The sequence below is a fragment of the Ochotona princeps genome, chromosome 13 (genome assembly GCF_030435755.1).
Source record: "Ochotona princeps isolate mOchPri1 chromosome 13, mOchPri1.hap1, whole genome shotgun sequence".
In the NCBI taxonomy this organism is placed as follows: Eukaryota; Metazoa; Chordata; class Mammalia; order Lagomorpha; family Ochotonidae; genus Ochotona; species Ochotona princeps.
The window spans coordinates 45,618,645-45,641,706 of NC_080844.1; the positions used below are offsets into that span (position 1 = coordinate 45,618,645).

General features: G+C 45.5%; 1 protein-coding gene across 1 annotated transcript; it reads left to right on the forward strand.

Moving 5' to 3' along the window:
* Positions 1-1,666: 1,666 nt before the first annotated feature.
* LOC101531790 (stearoyl-CoA desaturase-like) lies at positions 1,667-22,302 on the forward strand. The gene is made up of 6 exons (XM_004579964.2): positions 1,667-1,758; positions 11,847-12,132; positions 16,081-16,211; positions 16,852-17,057; positions 17,763-17,995; positions 21,656-22,302. The coding sequence occupies exons 1-6, from the start codon at positions 1,732-1,734 to the stop codon at positions 21,853-21,855; spliced, it is 1,083 nt and encodes a 360-aa protein (XP_004580021.2). The 5' UTR covers positions 1,667-1,731; the 3' UTR covers positions 21,856-22,302.
* Positions 22,303-23,062: the final 760 nt, after the last annotated feature.

Here is a 23,062-nt window from a genome sequence, read left to right on the forward strand (position 1 = left end):
CCATGCAGAGCTCTCCCCAACCACAATCAGACCCACTGTGCCCTCCAAGAGCACCTGCTCTCACTCAACTCCTTTGCATGGCACAGGGACCACACAGGGCCTAAGGGGAGCTGCCTTGTCCTCCTCCAAGCAAGCCCAGGGGCCTCCCCTCTTTGAAGCCCATCCTCAGCCCAGGACTCCTAGCCTTCTCCTCTTCCTGCAGAAGGGTCCTGAGCAGTGTGGAGCACACTGGGCATGGAACAAAGACTGTCTGAATGCATACCATCCCTGCTTTCCAGCTATGCACATAAAGCTCCCCAGGGCACAGAGAATATAGGGCAAAAGGGCAGGTCCGTGGGTCACAGCATTGGCGATCCTGGGACCCTATGGTACTGGGCAGTGTTAAGATCTGGGCTCTGTCTTAGCATTTCTGAGCTTAGCCCAGCTCCACTACTTTCCTGCTGCTGTGGCCATGGGCAGAAGTTATGGCATGTACCAACTTCTCTTTCCTGCGGAGTCATGAAGTGCTCACCTCATGGGTTGGTGCAGGACGCAGCAAAATGACAGTGAACTGGCAGTGATCGCTCCAGACCTGCAGGGTCTGCTCATTCCACACCAAATCCTTTAGGAAGAGAACTACAGCATTCCCCCCACAACCTGAAACAGTTCCAATAAGTCCATACAGTTGGAGTGCAGCTGAGGTATGTGACTGCCCGCTGTACTGGCAGAGCCTGTGCAGGTGCACAGATGCGCATGTGTGAGTCCTCCCGTCCAGTGGTGAACTATTCTTTATGCTGTGGGATCAGCATAGCAGCTCTGGTGGACGGGGCTGGGCCACTGTTCCCTTGATCCCTGAGGTCCTGTATTCACTAGGGAGTAACACAGGTTTGCACCAGCTCATGGGCAGGAGACACGTGGTGGATGCCAAGCGTCTGCACTGTGCCTATGAAACTGGAAGAGTGGCCAAAGGAGTGAGCAGTGGGCGCCTGCGCAGCTTCCTGGCTTGTTCCTGTGCACTTTGCCCACTGCCCACCCATTTGAAGGCTAGAACAGTCCTGGACTAACCCACCTGCACTGCAGAACCCAATGCTTTCTATCTTGCAGGAAGGCTGAGCACCGGAGGCCACAGGGTGCCAGTAAGAGACCCAGCGGTCGCTGGAAGGGGCCAAGGAGAAAAAGAGGGGAGGTGGAGTGAGGATCCGGCAGCAGAGGGAACAGCAGATTGAGCCGAGCCAATGGTAACGACAGCTGAGGTGGCACCAAATTCCCTTCGTCCAATGACATGCCAGAGTTTACAGAAGCCTCATTAACATTTCCCTAAGGGCAGCGGCTGGGACTGGGGCCAGGGCTGAGGGTGATGGTGTCTGCAGCATCCCTAAGTCCTGTCTTGGTGGATTCTGTCTCAGCTTGCTGTCCCCTCCCCTGTTCCGCCCTCACCTTTAGGCAAAGCTGCCTGGGCCAGCTAGTTCTGTGCACCTTGACACTTGTTGGAAGCAGTTACAAGTTGTCTAAGGAAATCTACAACACGATCATCCACTGCCAGCTCTAGCCTTTAAATCCCCAACCCAGGGAGCTCCACGCACAGCAGGGTTGGTCCCAGACACCACCACGCGTACCAGGCACAGAGAAGGGTTCTGCAAATTGCTGCGCAGAGAGGGCTGTAGAACAGAAGTCTACTTTTGTCCTAACAGTCCTGGACTCCACTCTGCAATCTCAGCCTTGGGAAAGTGATCCCAGCATCTGACAGCCAAGATGCCGGCCCACCTGCTGCAAGAGAAGGTGAGCTCCACACCTGGGCTGGGACAGAGCCTCCAGGGGAATGGTAGGTGGAGGTATTGAGAGCTTGTGGAAGTACTGCACCAGCCCTTTCAAGCTGCATTGTCTATCCAGTTGGTTGGGAATGCAGATTATACTGTAGGGACCGGATTCCCAACTGTCATTTCTTAATGTGTTTTCAAAAGGCAAAATTGCAACAGTTTTCCTTACAGATCTAATGGTCTCTTATTTTCAGTTCATGGATGGGGCAACCTCCGGTCCTCAAAATAGAATAAAAGTTCCTACTGGCAAGTAGCAGCTCAGTTGGCTTTATATATCGGGAACAAGAAAACTGAACAACAACAACAGCAAAACTATATATATACAGGCTGACTGGCTGACAGATTACTTCAGGCTACTTTTTTGCAAGAGTTGAAATGGAGGACTTTTTTGCTGCTGACTGAACAGACTGCCATCCACTGTTCCCAGGGGAAAAGAGATCTGTTTGAGCATCTTTCTGTTTCCCTGAAGTTTTGATTTGATTGTATGACATTTAAAGCATGTGTGCCTCCTTTGTGGTTTGGTCAGATCTGTTGGAGCCTAATGCAGCACAGCTCAGAATAAAGTAAGGGTCTCCCCTGATGAGTGCTTAATAGCACATTCTCCCACTTCTGTCAGGTTTGCACAAGTAACAGAGTCTCCAAAAACTTAGGGCGCTAGCACTTCTTTCAGTTATCATCTTTTGGATTTCCATGCTCAGCATTCAAAGGCTATTTGAGGTTTTTGTCATTTCAGCTCAAGAGACCATTTGACATTCAACAGATAGCTACATACAAACATTTGAAACGTTCCAGAATACAATGCTCCAGATAAAGTATTTGTATATTTATAGGGAGGACAATACCAAGAGTTTGGAGTAAATTTATTAGCCAGGGTCACTATCAGCAAAATAAACAAAATGGAATGTAGCAAAGATGAGGAAGCCACACAATTCAACCAAGTGCCCTGTTTGTTATTATTATTATAATTTTTGCAACTGAAACTCCACAATATTCTTGTATTTATGCACTTGCAATAAGAAGTGACAGCAATTACAGATTCTTCTCATTTTAAACAGTGGGTATCAGTTATTATATTTATTATCATGACGGGGCTTCATTAAAATAGGGGGTAGGAATCAGTAGGTTTTGAAATCTAATGCTGTAAAATGGACTACTGGCACAATGTGAACAACAGCTGCATTAGGAACGTTAAAGTTAGCCATTTGGCAGAGTAAAGGATCTATGTTTTAGTACGTGTAAAGACATGTATGATCCAGCACTCCATTATGTTACCACAGCAGTTGCTGGTTTTGAAATTCTAATAACAGCATGATCCTGGCAAATGAAAGAACTATTCAGAGAGGCAAGAGTCTTACTATGTCTAGAAAAAAGCTAACCACAGCATGAACTCATTCCCTTTTCTTGCTAGTTTTCAGTTTTAATATGACATCATGGGTGTTTTGGCCAGCTCTCTACATGGCTCACACATCAGGCATAAGGACTATCTGTTGACATTTACATCAGCTCGTTCAAGTTCCAGGTTATATAGAGTTTCAGGACCACAGCAGCTCTTGTTCTTAGTGATTTCATGGGAGACTTCTGGACTGGAAAAATCTAGCAAAGCAAATTCAAAAAGTTGTGTAGGTTTGAGTATTGAGAAGATTCACTTTTCTTAAGTAATCAAGGACTTATAAAGACAACATGAAGCACAAATCTCTTTAATTATTCACAGAACTTTTTGGCTTTCAGGCCAATTACCTAAAAAGTAAGGACAAACATTTTCCCATTTCCTAATAAGACCACCATAAATTCTAGTTTTATCTCAGTGTAATTTTGTTAGCACTGTGTAATATTTTTACAAAATTACTTAGAGGGTCCAGTGTGGTAGCCTAGTGGATGAAGTCCTTGTTTTGCACGAGCCAGGATCCTATATGACTGCCGGTTAGTGTCTTGAATATTCCACTTCTCATCCAGCTCCCTGCTTGGGGCCTCCTGTGTGGGAGACCCAGAGGAGGCTCCTGGTTCCTGGCTTCAGATTGGCTTGGCTCCAGCTGTTGTGGCCACCTGGGGAGTGAACCAGCAGGTGGAAGATCTTTCTCTCTGTATTTCCTTTTCTCTATAAATCTGACGTTCCAGTAAATAAGTAAATCTTTTTTTTGAAAAAAAAAAAAACTTAGAAATAATTCCCTCCAGTTTTAATCAGCTTGATCAAATATAAAATTCTTTTCATAGGCTTATCTTCCAAAGCCTTTTCCAATCTTCTTATATTCTTTCAATACATTATCCTGCAGTTTTTCTCTTTCTCAAATTGAGATAACCAGTTACTCAATCAGAGGATAAAAATGACTCCCTTTTTCACTTAATGAAATCATATGTTTCACACAGTTTTCACTTACCAAACCATGTCCTGTTTTCTTGTTTAAAAAGTCATTTTTTTTATTATTTACTGTTTTTAAAGATTTATTTATTTTCATTGGAGAATCAGATTTACAGGGAGAAGGAGAGACAGAGAGAAAGATCTTCTGTCCATCCTCCAAATGGCTGCAACAGCCGGAGCATAGCTGATTCAAAGCCAGGAGAAGGAGCTTCTTCTCGGTCTCCCACATGGGTGCAGGGTGCCAAAGGCCATCCCTACTGCTTTACCAGGCCACAATCAGGGAGCTAGCTGGAAGTGGAGCAGCTGGGACATGAACCAGTGCTTATACAGGATCCCAGCACATGCAAGGCAAGGACTTTAGCTACTAGGCTATTGCGCCAGGCTTGCTTACTTTATTATCTCTTATTTTAACCATACTGCACACTAATTAGAGCTTTTCACTCTATGCAACTTTATTTTTAGTGATAACAATGAAGCATTTTAAACTGTGTTATCTGAGCACTTCCATTTCATGATTTCTGAATTCATGTGTTATCTTAATCTTTTATTTTTAATAACAGATCCAAATATACTAGCTAACATATACCTTATAAAAATAAGATGCCACGATGCATCAAAACTAATACTCAGCAATTGATGTTCCAATATTTTAATTTAATTAGCAATGACTCATGTTTCATGAGTAACTATTATGTGACTTAACATAGCTTTAATATTTTCAGTTTCAGAAAAATAAGTTTGAAATTATGGCAAGTTCATTTATAAAAGTTTATTAACATTATCTAATTTACTTACTTCTTATGAAAAAAATCACTTTTATCTGGAAGGTAGAGATAGACACAGAAAAATAAAGAAATCTCTCATTTGCTGGATCATTCCCTACCTGCTCATTCCCTACCTTGGGCTAGGCTCAAGTCAAGAGTCTGAAACTTAATCCAAGACTTCCACGTTGTAACAGGGACCCAAGTAGTGAGCCCTTATGTGCTGCCTCCCACAGTTACCTTTGGCAGGAAGCTAGAATCAGAAGCAGAGCTGGGACTCAAAACCAGGACTCCAACATGGAATACGGCATCCCAAGCAGCAGCTTAACTGCACCAAATGCCCATCCCCTCGTGCTTCACAATTACGTTTGAAATGTTTATTCATGGGGAACAAGTTACATTATTTTTTTTTAAAAAAAGCTTTTCAGGAAATTATCTTATACGTTTGTATTTATTTATCTTATTTATCTGAACAAGAGAGATTGATGCCAAATGCTGGTTCACTTCCCCTGTGCTCACCACAGCCAGCCCTGGGCCATGCTGCAACAAGGAGCTGAGAACTCAATCCAGGTCTCCCACTTGGGTGGCGGGGAACCAAATATTCAAACTGTCACCTATTGCCTCCCAGAGTACACATGAGAGGGAAGTTGGAATAGGAACTGGAACTGGGATTCAAACTTGCGCACTTCGACATGTAATGTGGTTATGCTGACTGAGGTCTCAATTGCTGTGTTAAATGCTAGCCATGAAGTCATTTTTTTGACAAATCAGGCAGGTGACAAAAATGTCACAGAAACAAGAATATCAAAATTTAACACGGCTTTCCCTTTTTTTTCTATTTGTATGACTGACATATATTGAATGACTTATTTGTACTCTGTATTCTGCTCTTGGGTTGGATTTTGTTATGAATATTTAAATATTTAGGAGGTAACAGACTAGTCTGACTAGTAAATCTCAGTTGAAAATATATGCTGGCATTATAATTAATGCTGACAAGTCCAGACTTTTGTATTTTTATTTTATTACTAGCTTTATTTTATTTTATTACTATTTATTTTATTTTATTTTATTACTAGCTTTTAAAACTAGCTTTGCTTTCCAAACATTATCTCAGATCACAAGAAATAAAAAGCATTTAAGTGAATTTGTATTTTTCTGACAAACTACTTGATTTGTGTATATGTTTTTTTTAAAAAAAGATTAAATAAAATTTTTAAATTGGAAAGCCAGATATAATGAGAAGGAGATACAGAGAAAGATCTTCCATCTGCTGGTTCACTCCCCAAGTGGCCGCAACAGTAAGAGCTGAGCCAATCTGAAGCCAGGAGCCAAGAGCCTTCTCCAGGTCTCCCATGCAGATGTAGGGTCCCAAGGCTTTGGGCCATTCTCCACCTCCTTCCCAAGCCACAAACAGGGAGCTGGATGGGAAGTGGAGCAGTCGAGATAGGAACCAGTACCCATATGGAATCCCAGCAGATGCAAGGCAAGGATTCAGCCATGAGGTCATCATGCCAGGCCCGTGTGTGTGTGTGTGTGTGTGTTTAAGATTTACTTATTTTTATTATAGAAAGGCAGATCAGATTTATGGAGAAGTGAGGGAGAGACAAAGATCTTTCATCTGCTGGTCTACTCCTGAAGTGACCACAACAACCGGAGCTGAGCCAATCTACAACCAGGAGATTCCTCCAGCTCTCCCACGTGGGTGCAGGGTCCCAAGGCTTTGGGCCATCCCCTACTATTTTCCCAGGCCACAAGCAGGGACCTGGATGGGAAGTGGGGCAGCCAGGATACAAACCAGCACTCATATGGGATCCTGGCGCCTGCAAGGTGAGAATTTAACCACTGAGGCTTTGCACCAGGCCAGACTGTATTTTGTTTTTTTTTGTTTAAAGCAATTAAACAGAGCTCTTTATAATCTTTAACATTATCATCCAAGGTAGGAAAATGTCACCATACACAACATATACATGGATTTATATACAGACATAAGCCAATTAGCTTTTATTAGCAGTTTTCATTTGCCACTTTCCAAATAGTTTCTCTTCCCCTTTCAGTCTATCAGTGTTTCAATATACTGTTTCATTTTATTAAGCAATTATTAAGCAGGCCACTCTAAATAAATTTATTCTTCCAATGTGCTGATGCCTTGGTGGAAAATTGGGTCAAAAGGCATGGAAAATGAATGCACGTTTTGTCCAAGAAAGAGATTAAGTCAGGTTGCCTATCATCAGAGGTCAGCTTTAGAGAGGCTGTGGGCTACATTTTAGCTCTGAATGTTTCCAGAGCTCAACTGGGTAGACAAAACTAAACCATTTCTGCTAAAACCGATTTTGATGCATTTTCCTCTAATTGGATCTAAAGACTGCTCTCTGGAGAGAAGTTATAAACGCTAGCCCTGCCTTGGCCACCCCATCAAGTTAACTTTTGCTAGGATAGCTGAGGTCAGGAGAATTAGGCATAGGTGAAAAACAGAGAGGGCGCCAAAATGATGCCACGGACACAGGAAAGCATAGGTACTAACTGCAGAGCTTCACAGGGAAGTCCACAGAGCTTGCCTAGGAGAGTAAGCTAAACGCCAGCAAGTCTAGCTTCTTCTTCAATGACTGCAATCAGGGCACTCAGGCATTCCTACGTCTGAAATTAACATGGGTAATTCTGAAAAAGAACTATATCTGTTGATTTGGAGCCTAATACTCATGAACACTTTGTCTAGTCTTCATTTTGACTTCAGATGAGGTAGTGAGTAGGCAAAACAAACAAACAAAAACTGAGATTTTTGAATTAACCAATCTCTCCAAATTTTCATATCTATCTCTTGTAAAGTCTTTCAGAAAAGGCGACCTTTTAAAAAGAAATTCCTGTACTCCAGAAGGTATGTTTTTCTTTCTTTCTTTCTTTCTTTCTTTTTTTTTAAAGATTTTTTTATTATTATTGGAAAGCCGGATATAGAGAGAGGAGGAGAGACAGAGAGGAAGATCTTCCATACAATGATTCACTCCCCAAGTGAGCTGCAACGGTCCGGTGTGCCGATCCGAAGCCGGGAACCAGGAACTTCTTCCGGGTCTCCCATGCGGGTGCAGGGTCCCAAAGCCTTGGGCCGTCCTCGACTGCTTTCCCAGGCCACAAGCAGGGAGCTGGATGGGAAGTGGAGCTGCCAGGATTAGAACCGGCGTCCGTATGGGATCCCGGGGCTTTCAAGGCGAGGACTTTAGCCGCTAGGCCACGCCGCCGGGCCCGGTATCTTTTTCTTTAAAGATTTCTTTTAAAAAAAAAATTAGAAAGCCAGATATATAGAGAGGAGGAGAGACAGAGAGGAAGATCTTCCATCCACTGACTCATTTCTCAAGTGGCTGCAATGGCCAGAGCTGCACTTATCCAAAGCCAGGAGCTGGGAGTTTCTTCTGGGTCTCCCACGTGAGTGTAGGGTCCCAAGGCTTTCCCAGGTCACAAGCAGGGAGCTGGATAGGAAACAGGGGCACTGGGATTAGAACTGTTGCCCATGTGGGATCCCAGTGCATGCAAGGCAAGGACTTTAGCCACTAGGCTACCACACCGGGCCCCGTGTTTCACATTTTCTTAAGAAAAATTATGTATTAATTTATTTGAGAGGCAGCAAGAGAGAGCTCTCACCTGACAGTTCATTCACCATACCTTCAACAGCTGAGGAACCAAAGTTAACAGCTAAAACATAATCCAAGTCTCCCACATGGGTGTTAGAGGCCCAGTGATTTGAGCCATCATCTGCTGCCTTCCAGGGCACATCAGCAGGAAGCTGGAGCCAGAAGCTTCAGGTGGGCATCAGACTTGCGCATTACAATATGGGACAAGAATGTCCTAACTGCTAGACCAAATGTCCACCCCATGATCTCCAATTTTTATTTGTTTGTTTGTTTACATATATTGGAAAGGCAGATTTACAGAGAAAAGATAGACAGAAAGATCTTCCATCTGCTGGTTCATTCCCCACATGGCTTCAATGGCTGGAGCTGAGCTGATCTGAAGCCAGGAGCTTCTTCTGAGTTTCTCATGTGGGTGCAGGGTCCCAAAGCTTTGGGCCATCCCCTATTGCTTTCCCAGGCCACAAGCAGGGAGCTGGGTGGGAAGTGGAGCAGTTGGGACATGAACCAGCACCCATATGTGATCCTGGCACCATTGCAAAGTGAGTATTTAGCTACTGAGTCATTGACTGAATCTGGATCCCCCATTTTTACATACACTTCTTAAGATGCACTATTGTTCTTATGGAACTTTCCACAGAATGGCTATCATAATTCTAAATTGTCTTTAGTAAGATTTTTATCTTTTTAAAAAAATAAGTCTTTTCAGTTCTGGCACTAAGATGTCTATGTGTAAATGCTTCGTTCAGCCAGAAGGTGGAGAACTTGCTCCTTCAGAATTTAAGGATACTATTTGTACCTTGTATCTTGGGTCTTGGAGCTGAGGTAAAAAGCCTGAGGGTAGGGTACAGCGTGGTGGCCTAGTGGCTAAAGTCCTTGGCTAGGGTGCACCGGGATCCCATATTGGCACCATTTCTAATCCCAGCAGCACCACTTCCCACCCAGCTCCCGGCCTGTTGCCTGGGAGAGCAGTGGAGGCTGGCCCAGGGCCTTGGGACCCTACACCCCTTCGGATTGGCTCAGCTCTGGTGAATCACTGGATAGAGGATCTTTGTCTCTCCTCCTCTCTGTATATCTGACTTTCCAATAAAAAATAAATAAACCTTTAAAAAAAAGCCTGAGAGGAAAGGGTTCAGAGTAGTGTCAGGCTGTGCTCCCACTGTACTCACACTGTTTTGAGGCCAGCAGGTCTTTCACGTCCTGTGTTCAGTTTCTCCCCTCAGGGCAATATTTCAGCACACCTATCTTTTAATTTATTTTTTCTTAACTTAGGGCATCTTTAAGTTATTTTTTGTTTATTTAAGAGGCAAAGACAGAAAGATGATAATGACAAATAGAAACAGGGGGCTCCCATTTGGTGGCTCTCTCCCCACAAGCTGGCAATAGGTAGAGCTAGGCTAGGGCCACAGCCAAAGAGCAGAGAATGGTCCCCCACATCTGCATTGGTAGGAATCAGGAGCCATGAAGTCTATTCAGGAACTCGAGGATTTTAACTGCTAGGCCAATTCCTCACCAGCCCAACAATCTTCCATTTTGGTGGCCTGTCCTTCATTAGCTCTTCAATGTTGACCATGCCCACCAGGCAGGTAGTGACTCTGAGAGCTCTGTGCCAATGACTTCCCCCCTCTCAAAACCCCAGGAAAAAGCAATAGGCTAGAACAAAAAATAAAAGCTCTGGGGATTTCTGAAAGCCTGAGCTTACGCCCCCTGCCACTGCCCTCCGCTTCACCCCCCGTCCCACACACACAAAGTGTTGTTTTCCACAGATTCAGTTATCTGTGACCAACCACAGTAAAAAAAAATTGCATGGAAAATCCCAGAAATAACAAGTCGTATGTTTTACATTACCTATCACTCTGAGTAATAGGGAAAGACCTCACTGTGCTGTTCCACCACACAGGATGGGAGTCACCCCTTTGCCCGTGATATTCACCTCATATTTGCAGCCTACCTGTGAGTCACACAGCAGCTGCCTTGCTTATCACAGAGGATGTCCTGACGTTGCAGTTGCTGTGCCCGGGTTTGGCACAGTCTGGGTTGCAGGGATCTATTGGGTCTTAGACTGCGCTCCCTGGGCTGTGCCATGGCCCTTTTGCCTGAAGCTTCTCTAGAGGGCCTCATCTGTCTGTCACCACCTGCCTTTGCCAGAGCATCGTTAGCTCTGCAAAGCCCCCATAAACCAGGTGTACTCTCAGTATACCCACCAACCCCTTGGCACCCACCCCAAGGGCAGGGACTTTCTCATAGCACATACTAACTCTAGTCTCAAAACCAGTAATAATAGTAATAACAACAACAGGGAGCTGTATGTATGAATGACATAGATAGCAGCTTCTAATCTGAGAGAACTTGCAGTCCTGGAGGCTTCCTGGGACAAGCAAGGAGGTCTCCCTGAGGAGGCTGAGAGCCTCTTCCCATTACTAAGTGCAGTGCCCCTCAGGTTGCTCTGCTGCCTGTCAGGACTGACCAGATGGAAAACCAATGCCCATTTAGTTAGAGATCTAGCTGGCTTTTATTTGAGATTCTACAACTTGGGGAGGCCTCTTTCCTACCAAGCAGAATCAAAGCAAATCAAAGACCCACTGGGAGAACTGTGGGTCTTACAAGTCAGGAATAGGAAACAGAATAGAAAGAAAAGAAAGAAAGAAAGAAAGAAAGAAAGAAAGAAGTACCTAATTAGTTAGGACTTCCTCACAATGCTAATTCACATACCCTGGAACCGGCTATTTTCAAGGAAAGCAGGTCTGTTGGGGCCCTTTCAGTTGGGCTGTGTGGGTGTCATCAAGAAAGACTGTATTTTGGTGTTCTGTCCTTTATGGAGACCTGGCACAGGAATTCAGCTCCATGAGTTTTATGCAGCAGCAGCCCCAAAGCCCAGCCATCCTGGTGTAGCTCCTGCAGCTGACGGGCAGCAGAAGCAGAGCTGAGAGTTCCCCACAGAACCTGATGGTCAGTGCAGAGTTACATTACCTTCCACTAACAGAAATGATGATTATACTGTTGCTTTTTTTTTTTTTAATCTTAAAGAACAACTTGTCTGTGTGAGTTCATAGGGATGTAAGTGCTTCACCTTTCCTCCAGCTTTTCCCCAACCCCTCTGTACAGTTCCTGGGAAACTCAGCCTCTTACACACTGCACTGATCACCCTCCTCACACCTGGTGCTGAGCCACAGACTGAACTTGCTTTCCCCCTAGTGATGAGCCAGGGTCTGAGCCTGCCCACTCCCTTCTCCCTTGTGGGATCAGAAAGTCAAGTGGCTGCCACTGCCTCCTCTGTCTCCTCTTTCCTGACCTCCTCTTCCCTCCCATACAGGTCTCCAGCTCCTACACAAACACAACCGCTACTGTCACCACACCCCACTCCAGGCTCCCACAGGGTGCAGAGGACAAGCTGGGGAAGAACCCCCTGCCCACCGAGGAAGACATCCGTCCTGAGTTCAAAGATGACATCTATGACCCCAGCTACCAGGATGAGGAGGGCCCCAGGCCCAAGCTCCAGTATGTCTGGAGAAACATCATCCTCATGGCTCTGCTACACATCGGAGCCCTGTATGGGATCACCTTGGTGCCCAGTTGCAAGTTCCACACCTGGCTCTGGGGTAAGTGGCTTCCCACCCTGCTGAGCAAGCCCAAGGGTTCTCCCTGCTCTGGAGGGAGGCAGGATCTCCCACAGAGCCCCGGGTCCTCCCAACCCTGGCTTTGCCAGGCATTTCTCCACTGGGTTGGGAATGTGGTCTAGGGGAATTGGATACTGCTGGAAAGTGAATCCTGGGAGCCCTTTAGCAAGGGTCTTCAGGAAGCAGCTCTGAGGCCACGTGCCATGTGACTGAAGTGACCTGTGCCAGAGTCAGCCGTCCTGAGAACTTTTATGTTTGAGTCATTTGCTTGGCTCCTGCCTCAGCCCTGTCCTCTGAACTGAGAGGCAGGGGAGCCTGGGACACACCCATGGTTTTATGGTGGACAATGGGCCCACTCAGAGCATTGAGCATTGAGGTCTCTGCTGAGGGAGGGAGCTTGCTGGAGGAGGAAGGGAAAGGTGGCTATCCAGGAAACTCTTTCAGTCTTCTTCCTTGGCCAGATCAGAATCCTTTGGTATAGAGAAGGATAAAGAAGGCTCCTACACAAGGCAAGGTACACAGACATGTTGTTCCACTGCCTCATGCAAGACACCATGGCATTGCATGTGCAGTCTACAAAATGTTCTGAGACTGATGTAAGCAAACATCATGCCCTTTCCATTCCCCACGCTGCCTGTTCCAGCTTCTCTCTCTTGATATAAGACACAGTATCTTCTTCTGCCAGTCCTCCCTAATCCTCCTCACCTCTCCTTGCCAGGGATAGCCACCAGTTCAGACCATCAGTCCTGAGTATCTCCAGTCTTGAGGCTGCCACAGTGAGGGAAATGGATACCAATCTGCCTTTGCCTTGCCCTCTGCTCAGCTCTTTTGGGGTTTGCACATGGGACTACTGGCCTTGTATCCTGGAGTCAGCCACACATGTGTTTGGCATGAGATTTCACTGCTGGTGCCAGACTCCTCCATCTGGCAGGGGCAGCAGGAACCTCTGCAGACCCAGGCATCCCCACTGCTACTCTCTGAGGGATTCTCAGCCTGGAATTCCTCTCCAGAAGACAATCTGAGGTTTTCCAGAGCAGTCTTAGGTGACGCACTTTGTTGTTGTTATTATTGTTGGGATTTATTTATTTTTATTGGAAAGGCAGATTGACAGAGAGGACAGAGTGAGAAAGATCTTCCACCTGGTTCACTCCCCAAATGGCCACAATGGCCAGAGCTGAGCCAATTGGAAACCAGAAGCCAGAGTTTCCTTTTGGTTCTCCCACATGGTTGCAAGATCTCAAGGCTTTGGGCCATCCTCCACTGCTTTTCCAAAGCATAAGCAGAGATCTGGATCGGAAGTGGAGCAGCTGGGATGTGAACTGGTGCCCATGTGGAATGCTGGCACTTAGAGGTAAAGGATTAGCCAATTGAGCCACGGCACCAGCCCTGGGGCACTTTGTGACAGTATATCTTAAAAGAAGGATTTGTGGAAAGGCAGGTAGGCCAGGTGTTACCTACTTTCCTTAGATGTGGAGTTCTGGTCCCTTCAGCTTTGTCCCTCCAGGTGCCACAGTGAAATCCAACTGAGATCTCCCCGCATCCATCTCTTCTTATGTAGCACTTTTTGCTACACCAATTCTGAGCAGCAGTGCTTTTTAGGATGATGAGACCAGATTCCTTAGGTTACATGGTGTCATTCCCATCAGAGGCAGCCAGTGGGAGCAAGTCAGGCCTGGGAGGATGGCTCATCTGCCGACCAGAAAGAGCTCTTCTTTGGGCGTTGGGGTGGAATGGGGTGGGATTTGCACATCTGTTTTCTAGCTCCTCCTGTAACCAAGCAGAATGTCAGGTGTGTCAGGTGTAATCCAGGGCAGGAAGAAAGGCCTTTCAGAAGCCTGTGGACGCCCCTCTCAACCCCATCCAGCAAGGAGCTCTTCTAGCCTCAGCAACATCCCCTTCTAGCCTCAGCAACCCCATTCATGTTGCTTAGTCAGAGTCTGACCAGGTTAGCCTGGATGGTGACTCAGGGAGTTGTTATCCTGGTATGCCAAAATTTCTCTGCTTTGGGGAGCAAGGAAATTAGAGGAGGAAGGCCTGAAGTTCTAGCTTGAGCAGCTTCTCTTCCCACCTTTAGGGTTTAGGAGCTCAGTCCCTCCTTTTTTTGTTTAGTTTTGTTGTTGTTGTTGCTGTTCCATTCCCAAGGAATTCCAAGGAATTCAATCCAAAGAAAATGTTAAGTTATGTACTGGTTCTAAGCTTTCTCATGACTCAAAGCTATTTTGAGATCCTTTCTTTCCACTATGGAGCCTCTCTGAAAAGCCCAAAGTCATGGCTAAAGAGAGATTCCTGGCAACAAAGGCCAGACAGGGGCAAACCTTTAAACCCCTTCATCACAGTGAAGTCACGTGAGGTAGTACAACCATCATTATGAACATTTACACTCCTTTAGGGAAGAGAGAATTATTCTCTATCTGACATAAGCCTTTGTGAAGTTTTAGAAGAGTGCTCTGGCTCTTTTCTCCACTCCCTGTTTATGCAGGACTTCACACATATTACCGGTCAGCTTGCCAGGTCATCTATAGCAGGAAATAACCCTGGAAGGCTCCTTAGTTCCCAGTAGAGCACTTCCGCTTTCACACCCCAAGTCAGTTTCTTCTTTGGTGACTAGAAGGCTATGGTTCCACTGTGATTTTACTATAAACAGGTGTAGGCAGATTCTGTATCTAGCAAGAAGATAACAATCACCATGTGGCTGGAGACCAGCACGACCTGTCATTGGGAGCTCTATGGCTCTTCAGGGAAAGGATGGGGTGGAGTAGATAGGGTGAGAGAGGAGGAGGCTGTTTGGGAAACTCCTGTTGACCCCGGTGGGTACACAGGACAATCAGTTACCATGTGCTGCTTGTGTGGTGTCTCTGACTAACCAGTTCCCTAGTCACTGAGCATCAATGTTCATAGCTGTCCCTTGGGGGGAAATGGTTCACAGTTTCCACCAAGGCTCAGCCCTTGCCTCCTAGGCTGCTGAACACTGAAAGTGATGGGTACACCCAGCTACTGACTTCCCAGTTGGAGCCTTTGTCTGGCACCTCCTGAGACTGCAGGTCTGGTAAAGGGCAAGGCAGGCAGACAATGCTGGAAGCTTCCCTAGCAGTTTGGAGTACCTTCCAGACCATCTAGATTAGCACTGCTCAGTGAGAGTGTGTGCTAACAGCAGAACGTGGCAAAAAACAGACCCAAGAAATGTCCACGTGTCTTGGAGTGGTGGATGACATACCTAGACATCAACTGCTTGTGGACAGAAAACCTATCCTCCTACTGTAGTTTCTTTTTCTTACTAGCCATGTACCCCACAAACTAACCTCTCTGACCATCTACTTTCCCCACTGCCCAGTGGGGGTATTAATGCTACCTACCCCACTCAAGATATACAGTGAAATAAGGAATACTAGCAACTTGCTGAATCTTAAGATTGTGCATATATCACTTCTATGAAGGACTGATTTTTTCCTAATATGATCACACTATCTGCTAAAGCACTGAAATGCTTTCATACCCCTTGGCAAACAGTCACGGTTCTGTCTAATCCCCTAAGAGGCAGGATTCTCCAATTTTCTGGAGTCTGGTTCGTTCTGGCTATTACATTAACTGTCACTACTTGGGACCTTAATGCCATATATGCTAGATGAAGGTCAAAGTCAGTTATGTCTGTGTGCAGACACAGACCATGACAGGTTGCTGTGTAGGGATCCCTCTTTGCTCTCCTGCCTTTCTGACTCCTCAACCTTGTCTCCAATCTAGGAAGAGAGGCTGGAGGATAATGGCACTTTTCAAATGGTAAAAACTAAAAGACCTTAAGAGAAAAGGTGTCCCTTGAACTTAGGGTTAAGTAGATCCTCAACGGAAATATGAAGGAAGAGAGTCCAGTATCAGTGCAGTGTCTTGGGTGTGGGAATTGTACCAGTTGGTGATGGAATTGCCTTCTTCTGGCAGCATTTGGCTACTATCTGGTTAGTGTGGTGGGCATCACAGCAGGAGCGCATCGCCTGTGGAGCCACAGGACTTACAAAGCCCGACTGCCCCTGCGACTCTTCTTGATCATTGCTGACACCATGGCCTTCCAGGTAAGGGACTAACGGCTCAGCTCTTGCTCCTCCATCCACCCTAGCAGAATGGAGGGGCCTGGCACCTGCAGAGGAGCCATTCTGACAGCCACAGCACTCCCTCTCCTGTGTCACACAAGTGCAGCCTGGAACCCAAAGTTCTAAAAGCATATAGAGTCCTCTGAGTTACTGGACAAGGAAATGAGTGATTAGCAGGAACACTCCGTGTATAGGAATGGTTTTGATCCTGAGGTCCCATGTTATCACAGTCCATATGCCTTGGTCCATTATTATGAAGGGCCAAGGGGCATCAGTCAGTGACTGAATCTGGTTCCTAGACAAATGGTGGACAATAAATATCCACACATTAAGGTGAATATCTTCGAACCTCAACACCATGGTTGGTATTTCACATACTTGTGAAATCTCTATTTTTCCATTAAAAAGAGTTAACAGTTTTCCAACACTGACTATATACCAGACTGTAGGCTGAGTAGTTGACAGATTAACTCATTAATTTATCACAATAACTGGAGGTGGATATAACAATTGCACTGCTTTACAAAATGAAGTCACTAAGCCAGTAAGGGGGGGCAGACAGATCAACACTGAGGTTTGCAGCCTCTCCTCAGGCCCCCCATGACTTTCTTTGTCCCTGCAGAATGATGTGTTTGAATGGGTCCGAGACCACCGCGCCCACCACAAGTTCTCAGAAACCAACGCCGATCCCCATAACTCCAGACGTGGCTTCTTCTTCTCTCACGTGGGCTGGCTGCTGGTACGCAAACACCCGGCCGTTAAGGAGAAGGGCAGGCTGTTGGACCTGTCTGACCTCAAAGCTGAGAAACTGGTGATGTTCCAGAGAAGGTGAGTGAGGAACCATGCAGCCAGGGTGGTCCTGCACCTGTGGCAGAGGGACTCCACTTTTCCTCCATTGCCTTATCCAGACAAGTTCATGTTGAGTAACTGATTGTTTGCAGATACAAAACCATCGTTGCAAACTCCATACATTACCATCCCACAGGCCCACAGTCTGCACCAAGGCTTTGGTTCTCCTTCTCTGAGCTACCTTAGTTAAACCAACCAAGTGCAGCACATGACTACTGACCTGGGACAATGTTGGAACATAAAATATGTACCTAGGGCACTACAAAGGAAAAGAACACAGGAAATGGAGGCAGAACACTACCCATGGACTTTGTGCCCAAAATGCAATGGGGAAGAGGAGGGAGCCCAAACACAGAGACATAGGCCCAGGCAGCAGGACTCTGCTGAAGAGCCAAGGTGGAGACCTCACCTGACACTTCACCACCAGGAAATCATGCACAGTAGAAAGAGCTAGGGGTCCAGCATCCTAGTCATGATGGGCTGGTTCCCACACTGGGAGGCTAGAGAAGTCCCTCACCCTCCTCTTCACCCCATCTGCACAGAGAGGGCCAGTCTTGGCATGCTCAACTGATCTCACCTATGTGCTCACAGGGAGGAGGAAAGAGAGCCCAGCCCGTGAGAGGGGACGGTAAGAGGCAGGTCTTGATCCCAGGGCCCGGATCAGCCTGCGATCTCTCTACACAGGTACTACAAACCTGCTGTCCTGCTGATGTGCTTCATCCTGCCCACGTTCGTGCCCTGGTATTTCTGGAGTGAAACTTTCCAACACAGCTTGTATGTGGCCACTTTCCTACGTTATGCTGTAGTGCTCAATATCACCTGGCTGGTGAACAGTGCTGCCCACATGTATGGATATCGCCCGTATGACAAGAACATTGATCCCCGAGAGAATGCACTGATTTCTCTGGCAGCTTTGGGTAAGTCATCTGTCCATAGCACAGCCACATCTAGTAGTCTGCTGCTTAAGGTATTAGGTGAGGAAGCAATAACACAAAAGTGCACCAAGAAAGTTCATGGGGATGCCTGTGTTAGCCTTTGGCTAAGATATGTATGCCCCACACTGGAGTACTAAGTTGTGATTCCCAGTTCTGGCTCCTCATTTCCACTGCCTATTAATGCAGATCCTGGGAAACAGCAGTGATGGTTCTATTGCTTGGGTTTTCAGAGATCTGGATTGAGTTCCTAGTGACAGACTTTAACCTTGGCCCAGTCTCCACTACTGTAGGTTTTTGAAGAGTGAATCAATAGTCGGGACTTTCTACTTCTATTTGTCTCTTTCTTAATGCATGTTTTTCAAATAAATACTACTACTTATTAATTATTTTAGATTTATTTATTTATTTAGAAGATAGATTTACAGAGAGAGAGGGAGACACATATAGAGAAATCTTTCCTCCACTTGTTAATTATACTCCCCAAATGACAACAGTGGCCAAGGCTGGGCCAAGCCAAAGCCAGTGTTTCAGAGCCACTTCCAGATCTTCTAATATGGGGGCAGGCACTGGGGCCATTTCCCACTGCTTTCCAGGCACATTAGCAGGGAGCTGGATTGGAAGTCGGGCAGCTAGGATTTGAACCAGTGCCCATCTGAGATGCCAAGATTGTGGGCAGAGACTTAGCCTGATATGCCACATTGCTAGCCTCTAAGATTTATTTTAGAAAGTTCATGGCAAGTGCCATTAAAATAGTTCATGGTGGGGGCAAGCATCCTGGTGTAGCAGGCTAGTATACTGCCTGCTAGTGCTGGTATTCCATATAGGTACCAGTTTGTGTCCAGTTGCTCTGCTATCATCTATCTCTCTGCCTAAGACCTGGAAATGCATCAGAGAATGGCTTAAGTCTTTAAGACCCTGCATCCACGTGTGAGACCCATAAGAAGCTCCTGTCTCTTGGCTTCAGATTGGCCCCATTAATCATTGTGGCCATTTAGGGAGTGAACTAGCAGATGGGGGACCTCTTTTTTGAAACTCTACCTTTCAAACTAAAAAATCTTTAAATAATAATAATAGTGTTCATGGTAGTACAAAAGTTTTTGAAATTCATGTATATTTTTATAATACATATTTTTATAAACTTTTTAAAGATCCCTCATATATTATTTCATTTTGCACCAAAATAAATAACTCCTTTTTAATTTTTCTGTCAACTTTCGAAGCCCCTCATATCAGTACCCTGTTTTTATGAACACTTTGTATTTCAGTTTTTCTAGCATAAAAATTGTGGGGAACATATTAGAAACTCTTAATGACAGGAAGTAAGTCTCATGCAGAAAGGAGTGGGTAAAGTTGCACTGCCTTTGACTCGGTTTCTACTGCATGCAATCTCAAGTGCTGTGCATGAGTCCCTTGGACTTTCCCTGTTCCAGTCGCCTCTGAGTGGCCCAGCAGGCTTTCTGATTCAGCAGATGCATAAACAGAGAAGTACTGTCATTCTAGTGACTCAAAAAGGCCAAAAGGTTGAGTGGTTTATGTCAAAACTTTCTGGAAAAAAATGTAGAATAATTAGGATTAAGTTCCACCTACTTTAGGGGTGCCACTCACTGCACAAGTATTCCTCATCTTCCAGCTGTGTTCAGATATGCCAGGCCTGCAAGTGGCTACCATACTTTATTGTTTGATGACTGAAGGGCATCAGGACCAACTCCTGGTGCCCTTTTCTCACCATTTCCCACTTTTCCTGCTGTTGTCCCTTTTATTTCTCTTGTACTTGTATTTTATGCTAAAGGTCCCATTCCTCTCAAATGGCTAGATAATCCCCAATAAAGCAGTCAGCTTGATCATAATTCCTGCTCACTGATCTACTTTTGGTTCTCACTGAATTTATTTCTCACTGTAATTCCACTTGATAATGAGTATGTATCATCTGTGGGGCTTTTCTTTTTCCCCATCCTCTTTCCAACTGAATACAGATTTTGATTGAGGCTTCAACTTAGATTTCTATAAGCAGAACCGACGATCTCTTCTCATTGGTCAGATAACCAGTGCTCATCCAACCACACTGCTCTCATATTCGTGTACAACAAACTCAGACTCACTTTCTCCCACTATCCTCTCACAAAAGCACATGTCTGATAATAGGTCCCCAAGTAGCCAGTCATTTCTGCAGCTATGTACACTAGTTGTGTATCCTATAATCCAACTCGGTTCTGATACTAGAGACATCTTGGATCATACAAGTGAGAGCTCAGACCCATGGACAAGTCTGAGCACCTGGAACTTCTGATTGGCTAACTACAAACCTGAGTTCCCATGAGCATATCCTTGGGCTCCATTAGTTTTCCAGAAGAGTACATTATAAAGTTATTTCAGGGGAAAGTAAAGGCTGGCATATGAAGAGGGTGAGGCATGGGAAAACCATATATGCCCATCTGTATTCCATGATGTATCCTCCTCGCTTGTTTTCTCTCTACATTTGGGACTGACCTCCTTGTTAAGGCTGGCATCTGTGGCCCAGGCAGGTGCTCAACCAGAGAATCACTGTAACTCATTTGGGAGCTCAGCAGTCCTCTGTCAGCACCTGAGTCTTGGACTTACCCCCTCCTTCTCAGCTCACACTGTGGGTGATCAGGCCTCACAGAGGAGGCACCCACCTGGAGATGAGCTACCTGGGGTCACGCTCTCTGCAGGACACATGGCCTTGCTTGTTGCTAGTGTCATCCCTTCCCTATCTGGAGTAGGTTTCCCACAGAAGGCCCAACAGCCTTTTTGTTGGCATCCCTTCACCCAGACCTGACAAGGGTCAGTGTGTCAGTGCTGATTGCAGCTAGAAAAGAGGGGGTCTAGGCATCTCTCTGTAGAGATTCCAGTGTTTTTCCTACAACAGAAACTATCCTCCGTCCAGAATTACTGTTTCTGACAATTCATGTGAAACTCTTATCATAAGAATTCTCAGAATCTCAGTGGTTAGGGGGAAATTTTCTGGAATACTATTTGTCCTTCCTCAAAGAATCTCTCTCTTATCAGCACTATCCGCAGCCCAGGGTCAAAGCTCAGAGAATGAGAAGGCAGAGAGGCCTGCTCTGGACAAGCAGAGGCTGAGGTATCTTCTGTCCCTGGGTTGGGACCGTTTTCCTCTGACAGTTGGGCACCACCTCCCATTCCACTGGAATCGGCCATCCTCATGGTGGCGCTGTTGCAATGTGGAGAGCAGGTTCCTTTGCTCACCTTGTAAACAGCATAGCCCAAGTTCTTCATTTTGGACTCTTTCCCTCTCTACACCAGTGCGCACCCCTCCCTCCGCCCCCCCCCCCCAGCCTTTATGGTCTTGGTTCATGCTTCCTGAAGCTCTGAAGTCTCCAGTCTACACTACATTCTCAGCATTCCCTGTCTTCTGTAGTCAGCTGCCAGTCTTCCTCCCACAACAGCTCCATGCATGGGGAACAAGGGCCTCATCAATCGTGCCTTAAGCTACTTCAGAGAGCATCTATTTGGAAGAACAGAAGACATTACATCCTTCCATTCATTTCACAACAGCAGATTTCTCCTGGGGTCAGGTACTCTGCTAGGAAGCCGGTGCTCAGTGAAAAGAAGATGGCAATCAGCAAAGCTCCATGACAGCTCTCCTTGCTTTCCTTGCAGGTGAGGGCTTCCACAACTACCACCACTCCTTTCCCTATGACTACTCCACCAGCGAGTACTGCTGGCACATCAACCTCACCACATTCTTCATCGACTGCATGGCCGCCCTGGGCCTGGCTTATGACCGAAAGAGAGTATCCAAGGCTGCCATCTTGGCCAGGATTAAGAGGACTGGAGATGGAAGTCACAAGAGTGGCTGAGTTTTTATTTTCCTTAACTTCATTTTCCAAAAAAACAATCAGGCAAATTTTTGATGATCTGTTTATTAATTACTGAGTAATGCTCCAGGACACTAAAGATGATTATCTTAACACACTCCAACACAATATTCTTTTAAAATGCAAACATTTTAAACGACAACAAGCAAATCATTTAGATGCTACACTTAATATTCTTACATCTATCGTCTCTCTCTCTCCGTTCTGTTTACATTGTTCTTTGCTTTGTTCCTGTCACCATCCTTTCTACTCTTTCATTGCTACCCAGGAAGGAAACAGTCAGTCACTACCTGATGTCCACCCTCAAAACCTAAACAATCTTCCCAGAGTCTAAAAATAATGGTCTTTGTCCACATAGCTAGTTTAGTTGTCAGTTTATACATAGGCAGCAGAAGACAAAGATACAACAAAAACTCTACAAAGTCCATGTTAATACTCATCAATTGGATTTTGCTCGACAGAATCCAAAAATCATGTTGTTGGACAGAAAGTTTCTGATTTAAGTAAATTTTAGGCAGTTATATCTCATGGCATGATTATAAAGTTTGTGTGGGAAATTAGGCAACAAGAAGGTCTTACCATAGTAAGACCCACAGATGCCCACTTAGCAAGGGCTTACAGCTCCTCTAAATGACACAGGATCTTTCTCTGTTGACTGTCTGAGTAAGGAGTGGCCATGAAGATTGGTTGTTCCCCTCATCCAACATGGCTGTAGCAATAACAAACATTTATAAAAGGAATAATTTTAGAAGAGGGAGTTCAGTGGAGCATAAAGATAAATGCATATATATTTGGGGGGCGGAGAGCTGGCACAGACAGACTTTCTTTCCTTAAGAGTATTTCCTTCTGAAAGAGAGATGTTGAAATAACCATAAAGGGGAAAGAATTAGGTGGGTTTTCTGTGCTCTCCCCGCCTCACCCCACTTCTGGACATGAGATGAAAAGTTTGTGGCACAAGGTCTACAGGCAGTTCCTAAAACACAACTTTAAAAAAAGGTGTTCTGAGATTCCATGGCTGGGGAATCAGAATATTGCTGAGTAAGTTATTGGGTGTCCTAATGAAATAGATTCAATAGTAGATTGATTAGTTATCAATTTATCCTTGTAATGAGTAAAAACTAGAAGGCTATTGTGTTGGCCCCCTTCACTCATTGTATATTAAGAGCTAACCTCAACTACAGCATCTGCT

Bases quoted from the DNA above. Each gene is read 5' to 3' on its own strand.
- LOC101531790 (XM_004579964.2), top strand. From the start codon at position 1,732: ATGCCGGCCCACCTGCTGCAAGAGAAG. The intron at 1,759-11,846 runs GTGAGCTCCACA...CCTCCCATACAG, and splicing joins CCCACCTGCTGCAAGAGAAG to GTCTCCAGCTCCTACACAAA. The intron at 17,996-21,655 runs GTAAGTCATCTG...CTTTCCTTGCAG, and splicing joins GATTTCTCTGGCAGCTTTGG to GTGAGGGCTTCCACAACTAC.